At 47.9% G+C, this 27,512-nt stretch overlaps 1 protein-coding gene across 2 annotated transcripts; it reads left to right on the top strand.

The window, feature by feature from the left end:
- Positions 1-9,407: 9,407 nt before the first annotated feature.
- Positions 9,408-27,511, top strand: LOC112642530 (cytochrome P450 4B1). 2 transcript variants are annotated; one of them, XM_035699054.2, is made up of 12 exons: positions 9,408-9,643; positions 19,095-19,236; positions 19,413-19,457; positions 19,975-20,102; positions 20,918-21,042; positions 21,349-21,500; positions 21,651-21,757; positions 22,736-22,926; positions 25,029-25,162; positions 25,944-26,031; positions 26,109-26,191; positions 26,620-26,783. In XM_035699054.2, exons 1-12 carry the CDS (start codon positions 9,464-9,466, stop codon positions 26,646-26,648), a joined length of 1,404 nt encoding a protein of 467 aa, XP_035554947.1. In that variant the 5' UTR covers positions 9,408-9,463; the 3' UTR covers positions 26,649-26,783. The 2 variants fall into 2 exon arrangements, with proteins under 2 accessions (XP_035554947.1, XP_025275976.1); XM_025420191.3 differs by having other exon boundaries at positions 9,410-9,643; positions 25,944-26,008; positions 26,620-27,511.
- The last annotated feature ends 1 nt before the right edge of the window (position 27,512 follows it).

Genomic DNA, 27,512 nt, shown 5'->3' with positions numbered 1-27,512 from the left:
AATAGATGAAGTCAACTCAATCTAACCAGTTTATCTCCTCATAAGCCCGAGAAAAGGGGCTTTGTTAGGGTGGCAGAGCCCGGTAACTGCGTAAAACTTAAACCTTTACTATCAGAGGTTCAATTCCTCTCCCTAACAAAATGTTCTTTATCAACATTATCTCTCTTATTATCCCAATCCTTCTTGCCGTAGCTTTCCTCACCCTCGTTGAACGAAAAGTCTTAGGCTATATACAACTTCGAAAAGGACCTAATATTGTAGGCCCCTACGGCCTCCTTCAACCAATCGCAGACGCAGTAAAACTCTTCACAAAAGAACCTCTACGACCACTTACATCCTCTATATCAATATTCATTCTAGCCCCCATTCTAGCTCTATCACTAGCCCTAACTATGTGAATTCCCCTCCCAATACCCTACCCACTCATTAATATAAACTTGGGAGTCCTATTCATACTAGCAATATCAAGCCTCGCCGTGTACTCCATCCTCTGATCAGGATGAGCCTCAAACTCCAAATACGCCCTAATCGGAGCCCTTCGAGCAGTAGCTCAAACAATCTCATATGAAGTAACGCTAGCAATTATTCTCCTATCAGTCCTCCTAATAAACGGGTCATTTACACTATCCACGTTAATTATTACCCAAGAACATATATGATTAATCTTTCCGGCCTGACCCCTAGCCATGATATGATTCATCTCTACCCTAGCAGAAACTAATCGAGCCCCCTTCGACTTAACTGAAGGAGAATCCGAACTAGTCTCTGGATTTAACGTAGAGTATGCAGCAGGTCCTTTTGCCCTATTCTTTCTAGCAGAGTACGCAAATATTATTATAATAAACATCCTCACAACAATTCTGTTCTTCGGCGCATTCCACAACCCATTCATACCAGAACTCTACTCTATTAACTTCACTATAAAAACCCTCTTATTAACCATCTGCTTCCTATGAATTCGAGCATCATACCCTCGATTCCGCTACGATCAGTTAATACACTTATTATGAAAAAATTTTCTACCCTTAACTTTAGCCCTATGCATATGACATGTTGCCTTACCCATTATCACCGCAAGTATCCCACCCCAAACATAAGAAATATGTCTGATAAAAGAGTTACTTTGATAGAGTAAATAATAGAGGTTTAAATCCTCTTATTTCTAGAATAATAGGCTTCGAACCTAATCTTAAGAATTCAAAGATCTTCGTGCTACCAAACTTACACTATATTCTACAGTAAGGTCAGCTAAATTAAGCTATCGGGCCCATACCCCGAAAATGTTGGTTTATACCCTTCCCGTACTAATAAAACCCCCTATTCTCATTATCATCATAGCAACTATCATGACAGGAACCATAATCGTCATACTAAGCTCGCACTGATTACTGATCTGAATTGGATTCGAAATAAACATGCTAGCCATCATCCCTATTCTCATAAAAAAGTACAATCCACGAGCCATAGAGGCCTCTACAAAATATTTTCTTACACAAGCTACAGCCTCAATATTACTAATAATAGGAGTCACTATCAACCTCCTTTACTCCGGCCAATGGGTAATCTCAAAAATCTCAAACCCCATCGCATCCATCATGATAACCACTGCCCTAACAATAAAACTAGGCCTATCTCCATTCCACTTCTGAGTTCCCGAAGTAACACAGGGAATTACGCTCATATCAGGAATAATTCTACTAACATGACAAAAAATCGCACCTATATCCATCCTATATCAAATCTCTCCATCAATTAACACTAACCTTCTTATACTAATAGCCCTTACATCCGTTCTAGTAGGAGGCTGAGGCGGACTAAATCAAACTCAACTACGAAAAATCATAGCATACTCCTCCATTGCCCACATAGGCTGAATAGCCGCTATCATTACTTATAACCCTACAATAATAGTTCTAAACTTAACTTTATATATTCTAATAACACTATCTACCTTCATACTATTTATATTAAACTCATCCACCACGACCCTATCTTTATCCCACATATGAAACAAATTTCCCCTAATCACTTCCATAATCTTAATCTTAATACTATCCCTAGGAGGACTACCCCCATTATCTGGCTTCATCCCCAAATGAATAATTATTCAAGAATTAACGAAAAATAACATAATTATTATTCCAACACTAATGGCTATCACCGCTCTACTTAACTTATATTTCTACCTGCGACTCACATATAGCACCGCACTTACCATATTTCCATCCACAAACAACATAAAAATAAAATGACAGTTCGAATACACAAAAAAGGCAACCCTATTACCCCCCTTAATTATTACCTCAACTATACTACTCCCACTAACACCTATATTATCAGTCTTGGACTAGGAGTTTAGGTTAGACCAGACCAAGAGCCTTCAAAGCTCTAAGCAAGTGCTACACACTTAACCCCTGATCAAATCACCTCTAAGGGCTGCAAGAATCTATCTTACATCAATTGAATGCAAATCAAACACTTTAATTAAGCTAAGCCCTCCCTAGATTGGTGAGCTTCTATCTCACGAAATTTTAGTTAACAGCTAAATACCCTAGTAACTGGCTTCAATCTACCTTCTCCCGCCGCGTAGAAAAAAAAGGCGGGAGAAGCCCCGGCGGCGTCTAGGCTGCTTCTTTGAATTTGCAATTCAATATGAAAATTCACCACGGAGCTTGGCAAAAAGAGGACTTAAACCCCTATCTTTAGATTTACAGTCTAATGCTTTTATCAGCCATTTTACCTATGTTCATTAACCGATGATTGTTCTCCACTAATCACAAGGATATTGGTACTTTATACTTACTATTTGGAGCATGAGCCGGTATAGTAGGCACTGCCTTGAGCCTCCTCATCCGAGCCGAACTAGGTCAGCCCGGTACTTTACTAGGTGACGATCAAATTTATAATGTCATCGTAACCGCCCATGCTTTCGTAATAATCTTCTTCATAGTCATGCCCATCATAATTGGGGGCTTTGGAAACTGACTAGTGCCGTTAATAATTGGTGCTCCGGACATGGCATTCCCCCGAATAAATAACATGAGCTTCTGACTCCTTCCTCCATCCTTTCTTCTACTATTAGCATCTTCTATGGTAGAAGCAGGTGCAGGAACAGGATGAACTGTATACCCCCCACTAGGCGGCAACCTAGCCCACACAGGAGCATCAGTAGATCTAACAATATCTTCTTCGTTACATCTAGCCGAGTTTCCTCTATTCTAGGGGCAATCAATTTTATTACTACTCTTATTAATATAAAACCCCCAGCTATGTCTCAGTATCAAACCCCTTTATTTGTATGATCTGTGCTAATCACAGCAGTCCTATTGCTCTTGTCATTACCTGTACTAGCTGCCGGAATTACAATACTTCTAACGGACCGAAACCTGAATACAACATTTTTCGATCCTGCTGGAGGGGGAGACCCCATTCTATACCAGCACTTATTTTGATTTTTTGGGCACCCTGGAGTCTATATTTTAATTTTGCCTGGGTTTGGAATAATTTCTCATATTTTGTTACATATTATTTGGGGGAAAAAGAGCCCTTCGGCTACATAGGAATGGTTTGAGTTTTTTTTTTTTTTTAATTTATGATAGGCACACAGTGAGAGAGAGAGAGAGGCAGAGACACAGGCAGAGGGAGAAGCAGGCTCCATGCACCGGGAGCCTGACGTGGGATTCGATCCTGGGTCTCCAGGATCGCACCCTGGGCCAAAGGCAGGCGCCAAACCACTGCGCCACCCAGGGATCCCCATAGGAATGGTTTGAGCAATGATATCTATTGGGTTCCTAGGCTTTATTGTATGGGCTCACCATATATTTACTGTAGGGATGGATGTAGACACAAGAGCATATTTTACATCCGCTACTATAATTATTGCTATCCCAACAGGAGTTAAAGTATTTAGCTGATTAGCAACACTTCATGGAGGAAATATCAAATGATCTCCCACTATACTATGGGCTCTAGGGTTTATCTTCCTGTTCACAGTAGGTGGATTAACAGGCATTGTCTTAGCTAACTCATCCCTAGACATTGTTCTTCATGATATATATTATGTTGTAGCCCACTTCCACTATGTACTCTCAGTGGGAGCAGTATTTGCTATTATAGGCGGATTTGCTCACTGATTCCCCTTATTTTCAGGGTATACTCTCAACGACACTTGAGCAAAAATTCACTTTACAATTATATTTGTAGGAGTCAATATAACCTTTTTTCCCTGTGTATCTACAAGGGGGTTTCTAAGCTTTACGATTCCTCAGGACCAGATTGTTAGAGCTGTCCTTGGACTCAGGGTCTACTGTACTAATAAGTACAATAAAATGGGATTAGCACATACATGTAACATCCACATGTAAACCCCACCCTCACTTCTGACCACTGTTGCTCCAGCACCCTCCACCCACACAGAGTTGTATCACCACAAGTCACATAGCCATATGTCTTAGCTTGGGTTTCCCCAAAGTGCAGAGCTTGTTGGGAAAGGCTCATTTGCAGGTAGTTGATCCCAGAACATAGGAGGGGCCTGCCTGGGACAAGTGAACAAGGGAGGAGGCAACGCTGCTCCAAGGTGTGCTATTGAACTGGTTACTACTGGAGGCAACCAGCTCAGTCCAGCTAAGGAGACCCTCCGGGGAACTGTGTAGAATGCACCTCACAATCATTTGCCCAGGGCATGGGAGAGGAGAGGATCCACTAGTTCCTGTTCTTCATTGGTCAAAACTTGCCTCAAGGGTGTCAACTCTCAGGCCCTACCAGGTATAGTACCTGTAGCAGCAGAGAAGTCCAAGGGCAGAAAACAAGAGACGTGAAGTAACGTGACGTGCTACAGGCTACACCTGCATGCAGTTGGCTATTGCAGGAATGGTTGGAATAAAAATGTGGGTAGAGAGGATGTAAGATAGGACAAAAATGCTGCCAGAGCAGATGTACCGTAGTCTGTATGCTGGAGAGCATAGAGCATTTTGATGTTCTCAGGATCCTCACCACAACCCTGTTGACCCCTAGACATCATCTGATCCACTGATGTGGGACAGACTGAGCCACTGGGAGCTGAGAGCAGCAGGGTTTCATCTGAGGTCACCTAGTGGGCCACAAGACTAGAAACCAAAATCTGCATTTCCTGGGTCTCCTCACCCAATGTCTTAATTTTCCTGGGCTTATATAGCAGTGATCTTCTCAGGGAATGGGTCACCTGGCAGGCAGGGGAATGCTGGTGTTCTGGACCCAAGCTCCTGGGAATGCAGGGAGAAGTCTGTTTTTGGCAGAACAATGTTAGAATGTGAACTCCTTGTCTGTTTTGTTTACCATTTTATTTCAAGTATCCAACACAACACTGGCTTATGGTAGATACTCAATACATATGTGTTGATAAATGAATGAATGAATTTGAGGACTGATGGGAGAAACATGGTGCCACTCCTGGCTCCTCTCCCCTTTTCTGCAGAATAAGGTAATCTCCACTTTGATGTGTATCTTCATGAGCACTGATGTGTCTTTGTTCACTTACTATCACTTAGGTCTGCTGGGTTTTGTCTGCTCTGTTCCCTTATCTCCCTTTCTTCTTCCATCTGCCAAAACTGTACCCATCCTTCCCAGGGACCCATTTCTTACTAACTTCCATCAGAAGTTACACAGCTCACCATTTTACTTGGCACCTAAGTATCACACCATTCTAGGTAGAAGGGTTAGGATCCGGTGTCCCTAGAAGGTCAGGGATTCTGAGACACATTCTCTCCCATCATGCTATGTCCTTGGTTAGCCATCCTTGTGGCAAAACTCCCCTTGTGGTAATCAGAACACCTTGGAAGGAGAGCCCTATCCTCTTTAGAGTCTCAGCTCAGGACAGAGGCTGCAGAGAAACCAACTTCTGCTTGGCCCAGCTGCTTCATATTCCTTCCTGACCCTCCTGCCTTCCCCATTTATACTCTCCATACCCCCCTCCCCTAAATCCCATGTTTTCAGGAACAATGTACTGTTAATAAACAAAATTCAACTGAGCCAATTTGAAGATCTAATTTGTTTTATTAAATGATTCGTGAATCAGTCAGTGTCCCATCCAGCAAGCAGAGGGGAGCTCAACTGAGCTGCAGGAAAGGAAAGGTTTCTAAGGCAGAGAGAAGGCATAAAAAAATTGTGAGCAAGGAATGCATTGTTTAGGCAAGGTAGCCTTCCTAAGGGGGAAACGGTCTCTGAGGGGGTTGTCTCTAGGAAATCCCAGTTTGACTGATTGAAGGTTACATTTCTGAAGGGGTTGAAAATTACAGTTAGGTTAGGTATTAAATCTTAGTTTACTGACATGGGGCCCTAACTTAAGTGGCTCTATTATAGTCCTGTGGTTTTCTTTTTAACTCAGCCAGTGCTCAGCTCAATACTCAGCCAATGCAGAGTGGGATTGCTCATGGGCAAATATAGCCTAGGTGGAAGGAGCTGGGCAGATCACAAAAGTCAGGGAGTCCCAGATGCCAGGGAAGACAGCCATCTTCCTTGCTTCTCCCCACTAGCTTTGGGCATTGCAGTAGCAATGAAAACCATCTTGACCTGTGTACTGAACCTACACTGGGCACAGAGAATTGCCATGCTCTCAGGGTCCTCACTCCAACTCTGTGTAGATGGCCATGTAACCAGGAGAGACAGATGTGGACAAGCATAGAGGATGGCAATGTGTCGAGAGCATTGGATTTTTCTAAAGCTCCTCAGGTGATTCCAATGTGCAGCCAAGACGGAGAATGACACAACTCTTTTCCCGAATGTAATTTCATCTCGCCTCTCCCTACCAAGAGTTTCATACTCACCACTCCCTCAACTGGCCTGACATCCCTGGGAAATTGAGGTGGGGGTCAGGTTGAGGACGGTGGTAAGTTTTGGTCTCCCTACCAAACAGTAGCAGCTGGGATCCATCCACAAGTGGTCTCAATGGCATCATCCAGAGGGGCAGCAGTAGGGCATTTCCCACATATTTTGCATTGGCCAGGCAACCTTTTCTACCTTCTCCCCACATCCCCTGTGATAGCAGCCAATTACTTCAGCATCCATTATACAGACAGTATTTATTAAATGTCCTTTGTGCTGGTCCTGGGGAAGCAGAGAGGAGCCTGACACAGAGTCTCCCCTGAATGTTTATGAAGTGGGTGGGGGCAGGGCAGTGAGGTGCGTGCACATTGCCAATGTTCTCTCAACCCAGGGTAGTCTGTTCTTTCATTCACATGCCCTATCATGGGCTCACCTGAGTGTTTTGTGTCTTGTCTGTTCTGGCTCAGCCAAGCAAAGTGAGGGGAGAGACCAGCTCAGTCTGCAGGCTTGCAGCAGAATGGAAAGATCTTAGAAGTCAAGCACTCAGCTGCTGCTGGGGAGAAAGTAAAGAAATGGAGAAGAGCTGCAGGTTAGGTTGGCAGTTTTAGAAGACTGGCTGTAGCTGGTGTTTCTGAGGTGGAGGGAGGGTATTGGGGTAGGGAGGGCTACTGGGAAGCATGCGGATACAGGCAGAGTCTCATTGTCTCCAGTTCCTCAATATGTATGCTCCTGGATTGGGGGTTCTCACCAAGTTGTTCTTTACAGCTAGAGTTTTCTTCTAGGCCCTTGGGGGAGAACTAAGACCAGTGGGTGGAAGCTCCAAGGAGGCACGTTTTGGCTTCCGGGAATCATAATGCCTCCATCATAGCTGTAGCTGGTAGGGCCAGGAGTTGGTACTGCCCAGTCTCTGATTCAGGCCACATGGTGACCTGTTGGCTCTAGAAGTGTGGATACCTGCTAGATTTCAGCCAGGGAGTAGAGAACAACGTATGTGATAAAAAGGCCGAGAGTGGGGGATCCCTGGGTGACTCAGCGGTTTAGCACCTGCCCTTGGCCCGGGGCCTGATCCTGGAGTCCCGGAATCGAGTCCCGCATCAGGCTCCCAGCACAGAGCCTGCTTCTTCCTCTGCCTGTGTCTCTGCCTCTCTCTCTCTCTATCATGAATAAATAAATAAAATCTTAAAAAAAAAAAAAAAAGGCCAAGAGTGCTGCACCATGTTTGTGGCAGGACAAGGTATGTAGGACCTCTCTCCATCCTGCTAGTCTTCCCTCTGACTTCCTGTTTTTGATAGCCAACCCAGACTCTGGACCCTTCTACCCCAGGCCAGCTCGGAGCCACCGCACATGCACAGAGGGGGAGATCTTCCTGGGGCACACCTCTGACCATACTTTTTCCTGCTGAAGCCTCCTTCAATAGCTATCTCCGCTAGGCTCCAGCAATGCTATTTCTTCCCCTTCGTTCAGCCTCAGGAATGTTTTTTTCCAGCCACTGTTGCTAGTCTCTGGCTGTCACTTCATACCTTGTTTAATTCCCTGCCTTTCCCTCTGCATGCAAGTCTCTTCATCTGAGACATTTAGCACAGGGGGAGAGACAGCAGACTCTCCAGGCAAGTCTGGGGCCTGGGACAAGCTTGTTCTTCTTCTTCTTAAAGATTTTATTTATTCATTCGTGAGAGACAGAGAGAGGCAGAGACATAGGCGGAGGGAGAAGCAGGCTCCTCCCAGGGAGCCCGATGCAGGACCTGATCCCAGAATCCCGGAATCCCAGGATCATGCCCAGAGCCAAAGACAGATGCTCAACCGCTGAGCCACCCAGGCATCCCCAAGCTTGTTCTTCAACAGAACTCAGGCCTGGGGAATTGAGAGCTGCCATTCCTTACCATGAGATCTTGGACAATTCCCTGCCCCTCTCTGGTCCCAAGTGATTTGCTTCATTCACCTAGGAGTGATTAGATTTGACGCTGTCTCCTCATTGCCCTGAAAGGAACATTCTGTGTTCCTAAGTATCAAGTTTGTACTAAGATCTGGGGGATGGAGTTGACCTTTTTCTGATCTAGGATCTCTCTTCTGGGGCTAGAACCTCCTCCCTGAAGATGCTTCCCAAATAAAGACTTAAAGCACTATGAGCCTGGCCCAAATGCAAGCCCTCCCAGAGGTCTATACTGAAGAGGACAGGGGAAGCTTTCTTGTAAGAAAGCATAAGCAAGCTGAGGCTCAGTTTCATTATGTGGAAAATGGGTTAAAAAGTGAGTAGCTATGACCTCCCTGTTTGGGTTAAACAAGATAGTGGATAGGAAATTCCTAAGACATATCAAGTGCTTGTGTGGAAAGGCAGATATTATTACGCTAATGATTATACGCAGAATTGCCTTTTGTTTTCTCCATCAAAGAACCAAGGAGGCAGACCCATTGCCTGGTTTCTTTGAAGCCCACTATTGGGTTTCTCTTCAGCCGAGTTCTGGGAGGAGTCAGCTAGGCTGTCTCTCTGTTGTCTTGTGACTTTGGGGATGCTGTCTCTACACTTTGGAGCTCAGCCCAGCCTGAGTTGCTGCTGGGTACAGGGTGTGGTTGGAGGTAGGGGCTGGCAGGGTTCCAGGGTCTGCAGTATAAGGGAACCCAGGATGGGAGGAAGCAGGCCAGAGCCTTGGTGGCTGCAACTCCAACCATGGTTTCTACCTTGCTCTCCTTGAGTGTCTCCCATCTGGTCTTGTGGGCTACTGGATTGATCTTGGTCTTAGGCTTCCTCAAGCTCATCCGTCTGCTGTTGCGGAGACAGATGCTGGCCAGGGCTATGGACAGTTTCCCAGGGCCCCCCACCCACTGGCTCTTCGGACATGCCCAGGAGGTATGTGGGGAGAAGGGGTTGAAGAAAGAAAACAGCTTCCTTTCCTGCAGAGAATCTAGCCTAATTCCCCAGGGGCCGTGGAGGGGGTCCCTATGCTTAGGTAGGGGGATGGTGGCCTCAGAACCAGTTTCCATTCAGCTTTCCCAGCAGGTCTCCCCTTCACTCCTGCCTTCTGACCTGGCCCTGAGAGTGGGAGCACATCAAAGTTGGAGCCCAAGTAGACCAACTCGAGACTCCTTCGACTCCTTCTCCGGATCCTTCTCGGGCTCAGAATTCATACAAAGCTTCAGTGATAGTATGGGAGAAAACCCCCAGACAGTCCAGTAGAACATGACTATCTTGTTTAGAGCTTAGGCACCATCCTCTTCGTTCTGTGTGGTGTAAAGTTTTCCATTTTAAGAAAATAAAAGTCAAAGCAGAGATGAGTGCTGTTACCTGAGAGCCCTCCTGGAACATCTAAGTGGTTGGTACCCCCAAAGGCGAGGTTCTCTCTGCCATGACTCTGGGCTGGCTCAAAACCATGGCATCTTCCTGGATTCAGATCCTGGCTTATCCTCTCATTATCTCAGGGTGCTGGGATCACCTTAGCACCTGTTGTCAGGAGCACCTCTAGCTCCCTGCCTCTATGAGATCTAGACAAGAGTTTCCTGAACACAGACCAAGGGGCATCTGCATTGGAATCAACTGGGAGAAGCAGATTCCTTGGCCCCCAGTCCCAGGAGATTCTAATTAACATATTGGAACTAGTGATCTGAATGTATTTGTTTTAGTGAAACATTTTTTTCCTCCAGGTTTATCCATGTTATTTGCATTGGCAGAATTTCTTTTATTAAATAAAAAAAAACTAAACATAGCTACCATCTGTCACCATACAAAGTTATTACAATATTACTGAGTATATTCCCTGTGCTGTAACTTTGCATCCCCATGACGGATTTATTTTGTAACTGGAAGTTTGTACCTCTTAATACCCCTTGCCTCTTTTGCCCATCTCTCCACTCCATTTCCCCTCTGGAAACAATTAGTTTGTTCTCTAGGAGTCAGTTTCTCTTTTTTTGTTGTTGTTGTTTGTTTTATTTTTTAGATTTATATGATGAGGTCATGGTGAAATCATGGTATTTTTCTCTCCCATTTCATTTAGTATAGTATCCTCTAGGTCCATCCATGTTGTCACAAGTGGCAGTATTTCATTCTTTTTTAAGGCTCAGTAAGATTCCACTGTATATATACCACATCTTCTTTATCCATTCATCTATTGATGGACGCTTGGGTTACCTCTATATCTTAGTTATTGTAAATAATGCTGCAATAAACAATGGGGTCATATCTTTTTTTTTTAAAGATTTTATTTATTTATTCATGAGAGACACACAGAGAGAGGCAGAGACACAGGCAGAGGGAGAAGCAGGCTCCATTCAGGGACCCCGATGTGGGACTAGATCCCGGGTCTCCAGAATCACACCCTGGACTGAAGGCAGCACTAAACCACTGAGCCACCCAGGCTGCCCTCATATATCTTTTTGAACTAGTGTCTTCATTTTCCCTGGATAAATATTCAGAAGTGGTATTACTAAATTGTACGGTACTCCTATTTTTCATTTTTTGAGAAAACTCTATACTGTTTTCCATAGTGTCTGTACTAACATACATTCCCACCAACAGTGCATGAGGATTTCCTTTTCTGTATATCCTCACCACGACAAATTATTTCCTCTCTTTTAGTAATAACCATCCTGACAGGTGTGAGATGATTTCTTATTGTGATTTTGATTTGTATTTCCCTGATGATGAGTGATGTTGAGCATATTTTTATGTGCCTGTTGGCTTTCTGTATGTCTTTGGGAAAATGTCTGTTCAGGTCCTCTGCCCATTTGAAAATTGGATTGTTTTCTGTTTGTTTTGTTTTTGTTACTGTAGTTGTTGAGTTGTAGGGGTTCTTTATATAATTAGGATAGGAATCTGCATTTAAAAACCTCTCCAAAAGAAGCTTCGGTGGCTCAGCAGTTGAGGTTGAGCATCTGCCTTCGGCTCAGGGCACCGTGATCCTGGGGTCCCGGGATTGAGTCCTGCATCGGGCTCCCTGCATGGAGCCTGCTTCTCTCTCTGCTTGTGTCTCTGCCTCTCTCTCTCTGTGTATCTCATGAATAAATAAAATCTTAAAAAAAATAAAAACCTCTTCAAGCATTTTGCTGTGCATCTAGTTTTGGAAACCCAGGTATAAACGCCAGAGACTAAGGCATTCCCAAATACTTTTCTCCTTTCACTGTCTAGGGGACTCTCTCTCCTCCATGACTGATGCTGAGAATGAGCTTGACCTCCAGGAGAGGACTGCTCAGGCTTAATCTTGCTCTTACAAATAATCTCCTTCTCAGGATGGCTTAATAACCTAGCTGCATCCTGGAGAAACCCAGGAAAGGAAAAGATGAGTTAGGGAGCTGAATCAGACTCGGGTGGTGCTCTCAAGAAGCCTACTGTCTAGAGGGAAAAACAGACACCAAGGCCTTTCTTGCTCCAGGTTGAGTGAGATGCCTAACCAAGATTTTACAACAGCCACATGTTCTGTATCTCAGTATTTACCTCGTTGGATTGTCATCTTCTGTTTACTTGTTCATCCTGCCCACTAGACCATGACCTCTGGAAGATGGAGATCCATTCTGATTCATCCCTGTACCCTCAGGGTTTAGCACCAAGCCTGGCACAGAGTGGGCATCACTGAATGAACAAACAGAGAGCATTGGGGAGTGGGGAGGGGCTTTGATAGAGGAGGCAGTGATGAAGAAGACAAGTGGAAAGATCAGGTGGGGTTCAGGAGAGGTTTGCTAAGCACGGAAAGGGGTGTGGGAAGGTTGAGGTCTGACCCTATGGGGATGTGAGGGGCATTTAGGGAGACCTTTGATTCCTTACCTTTTACATCCCTCCATTACTACTTGCCTCCACCAAAGCTAGGCTTGCCCTCAGCCCACGAGCTTTCCTAGGACAGGGACCTTGCTCCCCTACCCCATCTCAGAGCTGCCTTCTCTCCTCCCCCAAATACTCCCCCGGCTCCTCACCTTGAGAGTGTATAGAGGGCCTGGAACAGACTGGCTCTGGCTTCTTGGCTCTAACACAAGAATCTGGAGAGACTCATTACCAGGAAGAATAGGCAAAGGTAAGACGGGAGTTTGCTCTTCGGCCTACAAAGGTTTCCTGGGGAACCATGGCAGGCCTGACACCTTTGCCTTCCTCCAGGCTTTGTTACTTCTGCTGGGTCAGATCCACATCCGAGACTGAGAAATGTAGAGATAGGAGTAGGGGTTGTTTTTCAGAACAAAGATGAGGTTCAGAAAAGGCAAGATACTCACTTATGTCCATATATAGTAGTTCAGGAATTGAGTCAAGGCTGGGTGTAAGACTTGTGGCTTTTCATGCAGGACATGATCTGTCTGTACAAAGTAACTGCAAGTTTGATTCCTAGCCTAGTGATGGTGGGAGTAGGAAAAGAAGGTGGGTGGGTCAGAACTGTCCATCAGGATTAACTTCTTTCTTTTCTCTGGTTGCAGTTTACAGGCCCTGGAAGCAACAGCCTTCTCAATTCTCAGATTGTGTCCCTTTGAGGTGGGGTCATATTCTTCCAGGGTCCCCCTTCTCCTACTCTGGGGCCCAGAGAGGACTTTGCACATAGTAGGTGTCCAGCCATGTTGTTGGTGTGAGGTTGGGAGAGGCCCAAGAATCTGGACCGTTGTCAGGAGAGGAGGAGAGAATGCCAGCTCTGAGCTCAGGAAAGGTGATCCCCTGAGACTGCATAGGCCTCTTCCCTGACCCTGCTTACTACTGAGATAGTTCCCTTGATCTTGTGCTGTAGAGTCTGAGGGTCGGGGGCTCTGGCTCATTTATATTCAGTAGACATTGATGGATCTTCACTATGTTTCTGCTCTGCGCTTCCCTTTCCTTGTCAACAATATGGAGATAAACATTTTTACCTTGTTGGGTTAGAAGAGAATCGAAAAAGATAATGTATAGATAGGTACTCTGCAAATTCCTGGAGAGATATCAAGTGTTAAATCCTTGTAGAGGGATTCTTGCTGCAAAACACTGTGAGGTATTTGCTTCCTTCATCCTCTTCCTTCCTCTAAAACTAACCCAGTCTTTGGGAGCCATTATCGGTTTGTCTTTTCTCAAACAACTAGATGATTAAGAACTCTGGGTCTGGACCTCTGCTGAGGACAGAGGATGAAGTAATAAGACTAAAGCTGGCCCTAGAGTGATCTAGTTTGTATGAGAGATGGATAACACAACATGGTGTTCCAGATCCATGGGTGCAGGCAAGGTATGCTAGGGTGAGCCCGGAAAGATCTGAATGTGGCAGTCCATGGAGGGAAGGAAGGATGGAAGGGTGAAGAACACTACCTGTGCAGAGGTACAGAGGCTGGAAAGAGCATCGAGTGTATAGGAACTTAATATGTTCAACAAATATTTGTTTCTCAAGGTCTATTATGTGCCTGTGCTCATTTTTCTATACTTCTGGAGTGGTGAGAGGGAGAACATGATGGAGAGGACGAAGCTGGAAGAAGGTGGGGCAGATCACATAGGACCTTGTAGGCCATGTTGAAAGGCTTTATTCTGAGTGCAACAGGGAACCTTGAAAGGATTCAAGCCAGGGGAGTGATGAGCTCAGAACTGTGTGGTAGAAAGATCACCTTGGTTGGGATGGTGGATAGATTGACAGAGGCCAAATAGGAGGCAAGCAGAGGCCAAATAGGAGTAGGACAGGGCCGAGGAGGCCATCCAAGCAGATGTTAGTAGAGTGAATAGTGAAATGGGGAGGAACAGAAGGTAAGGCAGGCTGTCCTGGTATCATGGGTATGGGAGAGGGGTAAGCCCTTTACCATAGCCAGATGTAAGGGTGTCAATGAGGTCCCCCACATGCACTAGGAATGGGGAGGGGGTAGGAGAGCCCTGGGAGCTTTGTTAAACTGTGGTATCAAAATAGATGGATCAGAACTGAATGTGGGAAAGTCACCAAAAGAGAGAAAAGGACTTGTCGAGCCACAAGACTGGATGGTAACGAGGAGGAATGAATTTCTAGGTCTAAGTGTAAACATGTGGCGATATGAGACCCAAGAAGGCTCAGAGCTGGCAGCACTTGTGTGTCTAGGCACAGGACCGTTGGATTCTGGATTTGAAGGGTTTCCCAGGAACTGCTACATCTGGCTCTCTTAGTTCTGGTTAGTTGATTTTAGGGTTTGATGGATTTGCAGAGGAGAGAGACAGCCTCTGTAGGACATCCCCTCTGGTGCTGCTATAAATAATGAAGAAAGCCCCATTCCATGTTTCTGGCTGGTGTCAGAGTGGATGGCAATTCCATTCTTAGGTATGTGAGGAGGGGTAGAATTGGAAGGAAGACGTACTGTGTTCATGTTTGAAAATGCTGGGTCTGAGGAGCCTGGAGGGTGTCATTCAGAGATGTCCAGAGGATGGCTGTGTCGTGTTTCCGGAGCTCAGGAGAAAGATAAACTGGGACGTGCTGTCAATTTTGGAAATAGTCTCAGGTAGATGGCAAAGGAAGCCATGGGAGTAGGTGAGAGCCTCCAGGGAGAAGGTGCAACCTAAGAAGAAGCCCAAGTCTGAAACTGGGGGAGCCTCAGTCTTTGATTTACAAATAATGGGTATAGAGCTGCTGTATCAAGAGAGGTGGGAAGACATCTAGGACAGAATTCAAGAAAGAGAGGGGGTGGGACACCTGAGTGGCTCAGCGCTTGAGCATCCGCCTTCAGCTCAGGGCATGATCCCCGGGTCCCGGAATCGAGTCCCACGTCGGGCTCCCTGCATGGAGCCTGCTTCTCCCTCTGCCTGTGTCTCTGCCTCTCTCTCTGTGTCTCTCATGAATAAATAAATAAAATTTAAAAATAAATAAATTAATTAATTAAAAAAAAAAGAAAGAGAGGGCACTCGACTGTGTCACAGCAGCTGCAAAGCCTCTGGGCTCACCCCCCCTCCCCAGGAGGGCATTGGTCACAATAGCAAGACCAATTTTGGAGAGTTAGGGGCTGAGGAGGGAGGAAGTGAAACAGTGAGACAATTCTTTTGAGAAGTTATGAAAGGAGAAGGAAATGGGGAGGAGGAGACAAAACCAAGGGAAGTTTTTTGTTGTTGTTGTTTAGTAAGTAAGGGAGACTTGAGCATGTTTTAAATGCAGATGGGAAGGAGCCAATAATGAGGATGGGTCTATGATGTGGGAGAGAAAGGGGCTGATTGATGGGTGAAGTGCCTGAGGGGAGGGGTTGGAATCCAAAGGGACTGGCCTTGGACAGACCCTGGGCACTTCCTCTACTGGAACAGGAAGGAAAGTGGGGAGGCTAGGTCCAGGGCAGGTAGTTCTTCAAGTCTGGCAGTTGACTTTTAGGGACCTCTTATCTGATGGCTTCTGTTTTGTCCGTGAAGTAGAGCAAGGTTAATTTGCTGGGAGCAAGGAGTAGAGGGGTAGAGGGGACAGTTGGGGAAAGAACAGCTTTTGAGAAGCAGACAATGGTCAATGCTATGGGACTTTCTAGAAGGTATTTCTGCTGATCTCTGCTCAAATGTTCCCTAAAAGAGGCCTTCCCCAACCCTCTCAACTCCCTGTCTACAGTAGCAGCCCTGCCCCTTACCTTTCTTTATTTTTCTTCCTAGAGTTATTACTACCTGAAATTGTATTGCTGATGTATTTTGTTATCTGTTTATTTCCTTTCCCCCACCTGGAATGTGAGCTTGGGGAGGGCAGGGCTTTGTCTGGCTCATTACTCTTCCCCCAGGAGCCAGCATCATGTCTGGCACTGAGAGTGGGTACTCCATGCCCACTTGCTGAATGCATGAATGAATCCCTGGGGGATCCAACTCAGGGCAGCAAAACCACTCATATGAGGTGAGGACTAATGTCTGCATCCCCATGGACTTGGGCACTTCTTGGGCCCATGCCCTCCTGCCTTCTTAGGTGTCTGGATGCTTCCCTGTGCTTCCCCCACCCTCAATCTAGTCATTCTTGGGGCTGGAGCTCATCCTCGGTGCTGAAGTCAGAAAGGTGTTGGGGGTATAGCATAGGCTTTGGGATGGAAAGACCTGGACTTGAGAGTTGTGTGACTTTGGGCACGGCCCACCATCACTTCTTAGCCAACATGTGGTGTCTAGGAGAGACATGGTGACCCATGTCAGTCTCACTCAAAGTTCCTCTGCTCCTTCTCTTGATCCAGGGGTCTCTTCTGAGTTATGTTCACACCTGTTCACATGTACATTTGTAGTAGTACACTTGTATCTGAAAGGGAGGATGGAGAATGAAGTTGCCTATTTGTCGCCAGGGTTGGGGGGAGATGACTTGTCTACCCATGGGAGCAGTACACATTAGATCCCCTCCCTCTAGGCTCCCAATGGCTCTCTACTTAACTCCATAGAGTTTGTGTAAACTGAGTCCATTTTTTTATGGTTATTTCAGACATGCTGCCTCATCTCAATTGTTGTTGGTCCTTCTTGGTAGTTGCTCCTAACTGTTTAGCTTTGAATACACAACTTTACTGTCTTTGACACTGGTTGGGGCTGATGCACACGCTGAGTGCAGCCCCGTCTTGTGGGGATGGGCAGTGTCCTCAAGGTGGGGTGAGGGAGGACTGAGACTAGAGCACCCACAGGCACCTAAGGATGTCCATCGGGGAGGAGAGCAGATCTGGGCAATCCCAGTACTTCCCTGGTCTGTGGGAGCCTGGGTGGCCCCAAAAAGCAGATGGACAGTAACAGAGAAGACCACATGCAGTAACCAGGTTTCCAAGGGAATGGAAATGGAGGGGGTAACCCAGCTCAGCTTCCCACGTGACCTGAGACAAGGTTAGGTGAATCCTTTTTCCATGAGTGGAAGAATCTTAGAGCATGTGCAGAGTGAATTCTTTAGCATGGTTTGGGGGCATTTGGGAGTAGGTTGTGGCAGGAGATGCAGGGAGGAGGCAGATGTTGGGGAAAGGTAGACTTGAAGGGGAGGGAAGTACAAGTCAAGGGCTTACCTTGTGCAGGATCCAGTGCTAAGCTCTTCCCACAATATATCAGTGAAGGGCTTTAAATGCCCTGTGACCCCAACTAATAACACAGGGCCTGCATGATTTAATTAATGTCAAAATAATCCTATAAAGTAAGTTATCATCCCCATTTTATAGATGAGGAGAGTAAGATGCAGAGAGCCTAAAGATCTTGCCCAAGTTCACTCATCTAAAAAATAGGGGAAATCAATATTCAAATGTAGACCTTCCAAGGTCCAAAGATTGCAGGCTGTGTTCCTTGGCTTCCTGGGTTCACATCCCAGCTCCCTGATCAGCCATTACTCCTCCTCCTCACAAATTCCAGAGCTCAGACTTTATTCTGAGGCCCATGGGCAGGGGACGGACGAGTTTTAAGCAGATCTCTGAAAGACTCCCTTTGATTAGGGTACATCCCTATAATGGAACACCATGCAATGAAAAGAGTTAAACATTTTGAAGGACAGTTAAATACACTAGTTTGAAAAGAAGGACAAGACACAGTAAATGAAAAAAGCGGGTTTCTGAAAAGTGCTTATTGTATACTCCATTTACAGAAAACACCTCTGGGTGAGTAAATGTGGCTAGAAAACCCCCCAAAGAGCACACACCATCCTCTGGATGGCCTCTCCAGCCTCAGGCCACCGTCCCACCAAGTAGCAGCTCCTGGAAGACACCCCACTTTGTCCTGTGCCAGAGCATTTGTGCTTGCTGTTTGCTCTTCCTGGAAGGCTCTCCTTGCTCTTTGCACTGCCAGCTCCTTGTCATCCTCCAGCTTTCACCTCAAATGTCCTCTCCCACCAGAAGCCAGCCTCCATCTCCCTAAGCAGCTTCCCCTGAAGTCTCTCTCTTGACGCCATGCTTGCTCCCTGCCTAGCACTTCCCGCTCTGTGTGTTCACGTTCCTTCATTGTTTAGTTGCATCGGTCTGCCCCATAGAATAAAGGGTAGGAGCAGGTCTGTCCCATGCCCTGAGATGTCTAGACAGTGCCCCGCACATAGCAGGTCCTCAAAAAATGAGCCCAATAACATAACAGTGTCGGAATTGAGCAGATTTCTGCATTGCACGGCAAGCTGGTGTTCTCTCTCTCTCTCATGAAAACAGTTAACAACAGAGAAAGAAATCTCTCGTGAGAGTAGGATAGATGGAGGGGTTGATGACAGGAACCAGATAGAAGCAGGTTGGTCAGTTTGGGGTTGTTGACCTCACCCAGGTACAGGAAGAGGGTGGCTTGGGCTTAGAGTGGTGGCTCCTGGGCTGGAGAAGGGACTGAGCCCAGAGAAATTAAGACTGTGACTAGCTGGGAGAGGGGTGCAGGGTGAGGCAAGGATGTTCCCAGTGTCTGTCTGGGCAGCCTCTCCTCTTCCTTCCCCAAAGACTTAGGGCCTGGCTGCTGACAGTGGGTTCCTGAGTATCCCAGCCTTCTGTCACTATTTCAGATCCAGCAGACGGGGAGCCTGGACAAGGTGGTGACCTGGGCCCACCAGTACGATTATGCCCACCCACTCTGGCTTGGACCGTTCCTTGGCTTCCTGAACATCTATGAGCCGGACTATGCCAAAGCTGTGTACAGCCGAGGGGGTGAGGACTCCCGGGAGAGGAGGTGGCTTCCTGAGAGCAAAGGGCTCAGGGCTCCAAGTGGGGAGGAGTCCTGGGCTCTGCATCTTAAGTCTGGGCAGCTAAGGTCCCGTTGATCAGTAAGCCTCCTCTGGGTACCTGCTAGTTTCTGCATGACCCGTCTTCTCTTTCTCCTGCAGATCCGAAGGCTGCAGATGTGTATGACTTCTTTCTGCAGTGGATTGGTGAGTGGGCGCCTGCCTTCCCCGCCCTTGATGCTGGGTTACCAGGATCCTTCCCAGTCCCATCCCTCTCTGCCCATGCCCACTGAGTCTGTTTTCTCACATGGGACCGCCTGGCCCCCAAATGCCCCTCCTAAGATTAGCTGCTCAGTGGGGAGACAGGGAAAGAGACAAGAGAACGTCCAGCTGGCTGGGGAAAGTGGGGCTCAGGTACCTTCTCCTTCTGGGCACGTCCTCTTCCTTGGGAAGGCTGAGCAAGGGCTCTGGAAAATATGTGAGTATGAGGAACAGCTTCCTGGAGGAGGTGGCACTGGAGTATGATCCCAGGAGATTTTGTGGGTGGTGTTGGCCAGACAAAAGCCTGAGGAGAGGAGCGGCTGCAAGGCTGGGTGGCTGGAAGGTGGAGCTGGGCTGGGACATGCGGCTGGGCAAGAAGGACTGGGGTGGCACCCCCGGGCTGCCACGGATGGGGCAGGATTGTGTGGACTGATCAGCTTTCCCTCTGTCATCTCTTCCCCAGGGAAAGGCCTCCTGGTCCTCCAGGGGCCCAAGTGGTATCAGCACCGCAAGCTGCTTACACCTGGCTTCCACTATGATGTGCTGAAATCCTACGTGGCTGTGTTCACCAACTCCACGCACGCTATGCTGGTGAGCTCCCAGTACCAGGCTCCTGGAGGCTGTGGCTGCTGGGCCAGCCTCTCTCCAGCTCCAGTTTTCCCTGGGGGAGGGCGATGAGGAGATTCACCAAGTCCCTGAGACCTCATTCTGCCGGCAGTAGCAGTGCCAAGCTGCGTTGTTCCTGACACCTACTGCATACTGGGTGTTGACCAGGTGCTGAGGCTCCGAGTGGCTGGGCAGCCATGGCCCTCATGTCCACTGGGAGAGCCAGGGCCCCTTCTTCAATAGAGGTCAAAGGCCTCTATGAGGCCCAGGTAAGTCTCCTCTTGTAGCAGACTAGATGGATGCCTATATTTGATAATGCTAGAAAGGTCTTTCACATCTGGAAAGTGCCTCCTCCTCATTCTCTGCCTACCACAATTGCCTAAAATAATATCATTAGCAACTCATCTCTGAAAGGGATGCCCAAGGTCAGGGGTCAGGCTCTGAGTCTCAGGGCTGGATATTCCCTAGAAGTTACCCAGGCTAGTCTTTCCCCTTGCAGAAAACTCCTCCCCAGCATCATGGCAGGCCTGATTATACACAGGCTGTGCTGGGGAGATCCCCACCTCTCAGCTTTCCTCTTCCCTTATGTGAGCTGCCTGGCTCAGTGTCTGGTTGTGCTGCTCAGGCCTGCCTCGTGGTGCCACCCTAGCCTGAAGTCCTTACCTCTGCATTCCAGTGGGCTGGAGGCCAGGCAAGGGACTTGGTGCATGGGGGAGAGGACAGGTGTGTGTGGGTCCTTGAGGGAAGAGGCTGGGTGCCCAGCTGACCTCCTGACATTACCCTCCATCTCTGGGCTCCAGGACAAGTGGGAGGAAAAGGCTCGTGAAGATAAGAGCTTTGACATCTTCTGTGACGTGGGCTACATGGCACTGGACTCCCTCATGAAGTGCACCTTTGGCAAAGGAGACAGCAGTCTGGGCCACAGGTCAGGGGCTACTCGGGGGCTGACCACAGTCTCTACCCAGGCCAGCTCAGATGGGAGTCAGCAGGACCCCTGGGGCCCTGGTCTGAGAGGACATGGGGTCCTGCCCTAGGGAGTCCCAGCTTGGGCGGGGGTAGGAAGGCCTTCCCCATGGTGGGGAGACAGATTCTGCCTTTAGCAGGGAAGCTAAAGCGGCAGAGAGAGGAGGGCAGGGAGCCCTGTGGTTGGGCCCAGATGCTGGAGTGCAACGCCCCAGGTTCCACTGGGGGTCAGGGTCTGAAAGCTCCTCCCTGCTCTTCTCCTGTGTAGGGACAGTAGCTACTACTCGGCTGTCCGCGATCTCACTCTGCTGATGCAGCAGCGCATCGAGTCCTTCCAGTACCATAACGACTTCATCTACTGGCTCACCCCACACGGCCGCCGCTTCCTGCGGGCCTGCCAGGCAGCCCACGACCACACAGGTGGGCCTTTCCCACAGAGCCCACCCCACAGGAAGGGTCCAGTCTAGCTCCTTCAGGCCCCTCTGGGTCCCCTGCCATTACAGGATCTCTGTCCCCCTACGGGTAGAGGATGGGTCCCCCTGGCAATGACTCTCTGTGCTCCTGGCCCAGACCAGGTCATCAGGGAACGAAAGGCAGCCCTGCAGGATGAGAAAGAGCAGGAGAAGATCCAGAACCGGAGGCACCTGGACTTCTTGGACATTCTCCTGGGGGCTCGGGTGAGTGAGTGCACAGTTGGCCACCCCCACCGAGAACTTCTCTCAGAGCGGTCTTGAGGCCATTTTTCTGGGACAGGGTTTGCTGGACAGTGGCTGAGGCTGTTAAGCATTTTCCTCCTTTTCCTCCAGCAAATATGGCCTGCTCCTTGTCTTATGAACACATCAGCAAAGGCTCAGAGATGGCAAGGTGCAGGATGTGGCGGCTGTGGCATTGGGGAGAGACATAGTAGCAGGGAGATGGGTCACATGCTAGAGCCCTAAAGACCAATTCTAGACTTCTTTCTTTTTTGTCTGAGAGAGAGAGAGAAGGGTGGAGGGGTGGGGCAGGGAGGGGCAGAGGGAGAGAGAGAATCCTAAGCAGGCTCCAAGCCTAGCATGGAACCAGATGCATGGCTAGATATCACCACCCTGAGATCATGACCTGAGCCGAAATCAAGAGTTGGATGCTTAACTGACTGAACCACCTAAGTGCCCACCAATTCTAGACTTCTAAGACCGAAGAATCTTAGAATCTTGGATGCCATTCATTCATTCATTCATTCATCATTTATTCATTCATCCCTTTATTCATCTACTCTCCAAACTCACTAACCCCTACTCTGGGTTAGTTCCCATGTAGAAGAGGAGAAAGACCTGGCCTTGTCCCCCAGACATTTACAGTCTAGTGCAGGAGATAGGAGGTAGATGTTGACAAAGATCTCTCCTCTGCCAGGTGGCATTCTGAGCAGAATTGACAGTTAGGGCTGGGTAAGGTCACAGATCACTTGGGCAGAGGGATCAGGGAAGGTTTCCTGGAGTAGGAGGCATCCAAGCTCCTGTGCCTGGGAGGATTAGGAATCTGGGAGAAGGTCTCAACCCTCAGTCTGAAAAGGAGCTTTCCTCCCTTCCCTCAGACCTTCACTTGAGAACTGTTATGAGGTCCTGTTGGTACCTATCTCAAATGTCTTGGGCTGTCCCATTATGCCTTCCCTAACCCAGGATGAAAATGGGATCAAGTTGTCAGACGCAGACCTCCGGGCTGAGGTAGACACATTCATGTTTGAAGGCCATGACACCACCACCAGTGGCATTTCCTGGTTTCTCTACTGCATGGCTCTCTACCCCCAGCACCAGCATCGTTGTCGGGAGGAGGTCTGCGAAATCCTTGGGGACCGGGATTCCTTCCAGTGGTGAGTGAGGCTGTGGGTGATCCCAGGCTGTCCTGTGTCTCTGTCCCAGGGATGTGCTGGGCTTATGCTACCCGGGGTCATCTTCAGATGATGCATGGCCATCCTGGAAACCAGGGGAGGATGGTGGCAGTTTCCTGCTCTCACCAGCTGTGGCTTCTGTGGGGGAGCTCTGAGGATACATGCCTGAGCTCATTCTCTCATAGTGGACCCTTTTAAACAGGACTGTTGACAATTCACAGATAGGAATCTGGGAGACCTTCTCCCAGATTCCTATCTGTCCTCCCAGGCACAGCTTGGATGCCTCCTACACCAGGAAACCTTCCCTGATCCCTCTGCCCAAGTGACCGGTGACTTTTTTGTGCACTTACTCCTGTGGGCAGAACCTGACTGCCCTTCTGGATTGCTAGATGGAACAATGGGGCACTGGGAGAAAGAAAGAGAGAGAGAAAGAGAAAGAGAAGGAGAGAGAAACAGAGGAGGGAGTTGGGGATGAATACAGCTGGGATAGCTGGGGAGCTGACCTGCCACCCATCCTCCTCCCTGCCACCCATCCTCCTTCTGCACACCTGCCTTTGGATCGCCATATGCTTGGCCTCCTGTCACATATGTCATCTGTGCTACCTCCCACGTGGAGTTAGGTACACAACACAGCACAGAAAATGCTCAGTCCATGGGAGAGACTTTAGATTCACCTGAGGGAGACTAACCTATAGTTTCAGGATCTGAGATTTGGTGTCTCCACCATCCACTTTTATTGGCAGGTGTTGGAAACCTCCCAGGGTGTCCAGCCACGTGCCAGTGCTTCTGGGGGTACCAGGTGGGGAGAGGAGGAGAAGGAGCCAAGTTGCTGCCCTTTGGATATTTTTATTATTATTTTTTTAAGATTTATTTATTTTTATTTATTTATTTATGATAGACAGAGAGAGAGAGAAAGGCAGAGACACAGGAGGAGGGAGAAGCAGGCTCCATGCCGGGGAGCCTGACGTGGGACCCGATCCCGGGACTCCAGGATCACGCCCTGGGCCAAAGGCAGGCGCTAAACCGCTGAGCCACCCGGGAATCCCTGGATTTTTTTTAGAAAAACAAACTCACATAACCCAAAATCTAGACAAAACCACCAAATGGAGTAAGGCTGAGAGGCCTCACGTTGAGAGCAGAAGAATCAGAAGGGGTGGCGCTTGAGTTGGCTTTCCTAGGAGAGGTGAAACTCAGATAAGCAAAGGAAGAGACAAATAGGCCTTCCCGGTTGGTAACAACACGAACGCCACCTAGAGGCAGAGAGTAAAAATACTTATTCTCACTTCATCTAGAACTTGAAGCAACTTCAAGAACACTTATTCAATACTATAAAAAAGGCACAAAGGGAAAATGAGTAACGGTATGTAATACTTTGTGAATTCTAGTTGAAAAATCTCTTCTCCTAGTTTGTAAAATGCCATTTCATCTCCCCTAAGGTATCTTTGGATGAATATAAGTTCCCTGTTTTAATAAAGTCAAGTATATCTTAAAAAGAAAATTGAGGACTGAGTGGAAAAGCCCTAGGGCTTGGGGCTCTGTAATAAAGTGCTGTGCAATAGTCATGATTGAACCACATTTGGGACTGAGCTTCCTAGTGGCAAAGGGGAAACATAAGTTTTGTTTTTTACCTGAGCTTGTTACTGCATTCAACCAATATATATCAGCCCCTGTTTTTTTCCATCTTGTTCCACATGGGAAACCAGGTGGAACCTAAAGAATTGTCCCTTGTGGGGCTTCTGTGGGGGCCTTAAGAGACTCAGGAGTGGCATTTTCTTGATTGCTGGGTTCACATACAGCTCTAGGGTCCTGTGTCTTCCCTTCCTAGCAGTGAGGATGGAGAGGTGGAGAAAAAAGGAGCCAGAGAAAAAGAAGAACAGGAGGGAAAAAGGAAAATTGGAGCCAGATCCCTTGGGTCAGAGTGGCTACCCCATATCCAATCTGGTCTGTGCACTTGGAACACCTATGTCCGTCTCACCATTGGATGTGCCATGGTGGTTAAGGGGGAAAGATGGAGTTGGACCCTGTCTTCCTGTGGAATTCCCTTGCTTCCCATGCCCAGAAAGGTCTGGTTGTATTGCTGGCAGGGATGATCTGGTGAAGATGACCTACTTGACCATGTGCATCAAGGAAAGCTTCCGCCTCTACCCACCCGTGCCCCAGGTATACCGCCAGCTCAGCAAGCCTGTCAACTTTGTGGATGGCCGATCCCTACCTGCAGGTGAGTTGGAGTGGATCTGAGGGTGGAACTGGAGTCCTTGTGGATGCTTCTCTGACACTCTCTGTGCCTTTGGTGAATCTTTGCACAAGTGGGGAAGAGCTCAGGCTTTGTGGTTGGCCTGGGTCCAAATCCCGGTTCTACAATGTATGGTAGAGTGTAAATCCCTCTACCTCAAGCCTCTATTTCCTCTTGTATAAAATGGGAGCAATAAGAGTATTTACCTGACAGTGTTGTTGTCAGGATGAAAGAGACAATATTTGCCAGGGCTGTCTTATACCACCATGTAGGTTGTGCCCTGAGCAACTTCAGAAGGCACCATTCACATAGACTATGGTGATGTACAGTGCCCAAGCTATACAACTGTATGTGGTAGCTTTGTAAGGAGTGTTAAACTCTATCTGGCGCACAACATGCACCCAATGAATGGTTGATGTTGCTACTGATAGAATGATGTCATGAATAGTAACTTTCCTCCAATTATTTGAAAACAGAAAGTGTAATAGGCCTTGTTTTTCATACCTCCAGTCCTTCTTTTTCTCTCCCCATTCTATAAATGTCTGTGTTAGGTGCTGTGTCCAGTGCTGGGGCTAGAGGGCGTAGATATGATGATGATCGACAGCACTTTGATGTCTTGATGGTGGTCATGAATCCTCCATAACTGGCAGGGGTCAGGCAGGAGCTGGTGCCCAGTTAGAAGGACACTAGGAGATCCTGACACTGTGAAGACGTGGTGTGGCTATCCCAGGACCACCTAACTACCAGGCCTCTGCTCTGTCCACAGGCAGCCTGATCTCTCTGCACATCTATGCCCTCCATAGGAACAGTGCAGTGTGGCCTGACCCTGAGGTACCACACACCTGGACCTGGAGGTCAGATGGGGTGGGAGGTTATGGTGGTCACCCTCCCCAGGACCTGGTAGGTATTTAAGCAAGTCTTGTCCCCTCAGGTCTTTGACCCTCTGCGTTTTTCCTCTGAGAATGTGGCCAGACGCCACCCCTTTGCCTTCATGCCCTTCTCTGCTGGGCCCAGGTAAGGGGAGGACCAACATCCCCAGGCCCCCAGGACTGGGGAGGGAAGAATGGAGGATGTTGTGGGGAAAGCATCATTTTGGGAACTCTGTGATAAGGGAGCCGTCTCTGGGTTTTTGATGATCCTAAGGTAGGGTAAGTTCCAGGGACCCTCTTCTTGCCATTAGCATATTCATGTCCCTGGCAGTTGGTGGGCTGGCTGAGTCATTCCAAGAAAGGTCCCCCAACCGGAATTCCCAATGTGAATCTACTCAGTTGGGGACTCTCACTGTGCTCCCAAGATCTGTTTCCTAAGCCCAAGTCAATCAACCAATCAGCCAATTATTCATCCACAAATAGTTATTGTTTTTTTTTTGGCCACTAAGAGCCCTGAATTTGCTCACTCTGGACACCCCATAACCTGATGCCACCTTGTGCTGCTTACAACAGGAACTGCATTGGGCAGCAGTTTGCCATGAATGAGATGAAGGTGGTCACAGCTCTCTGCTTGCTCCGCTTTGAGTTCGCCCTGGACCCCCTGCAGCTTCCCGTCAAGATGCCCCAGCTGATCCTGCGCTCCAAGAATGGCATCCACCTCCACCTGAAGTCGCTACGTCTGGGCTCTGGGAAGTAGCTCTGCTGAGAGCAGGGTCCCAGGCAGCCTAGACTGTAGCTCTCCCTGGACCCTACCCTCCTCAGGCTGGACTGTAGAATAGCTGTGGCTCTCTGTCTTGGGAGGCTTGTAGTTTAGAAGGGAAGCAAGCACCCACATAAACAATCTCCCGGAGGGCAGTGCCATGCAGGCATATGTGTCCAGAAATGCTTAGTATATATGTATTCTAGAGCTTATTCATTCATTCAGCAAACATATGGTGAACACCTACTTGTTTCTGGAATCTTCCTTTATCTCCTATAATTGGCAATATTTCTAGAATATAGCAGAAACTTATATGCCAGTTGTGGTGACACAATGAATACAATGGAAGCTGTGTCTTGGGCTTCATGATTATGATCAGTCTCTCATGTACTCCCTATGAAAGAGGGATGGCTTTTGGGCTTTCCCCTTCACTGAGATATATGTCTCTGCTTGACTGTGTTTGTGCATGTGTGTAATATAACAGACATAAGGACAAATTGGGTAAACAAAATGGTACAGGGGCACCTGGGTGGCTCCCTTGGCTAAGCCTTTGGCTCAGGTCCTGATCCCAGGGCCCTGGGATGGAGCCCTGTATCAGGCTCCCTGCTCAGTGGGGAGCCTGCTTCTCCCTCTCCCTCTGCTGCTCCCCCTGCTTGTTCTCTCTCTCTGTCAAATAAATAAAACATTTAAATAAACAAACAAAAAT

The sequence above is a fragment of the Canis lupus genome, chromosome 15 (assembly GCF_003254725.2).
Source record: "Canis lupus dingo isolate Sandy chromosome 15, ASM325472v2, whole genome shotgun sequence".
NCBI lineage: Eukaryota > Metazoa > Chordata > Mammalia > Carnivora > Canidae > Canis > Canis lupus.
This window is presented reverse-complemented; position numbering and strand designations above follow the sequence as displayed.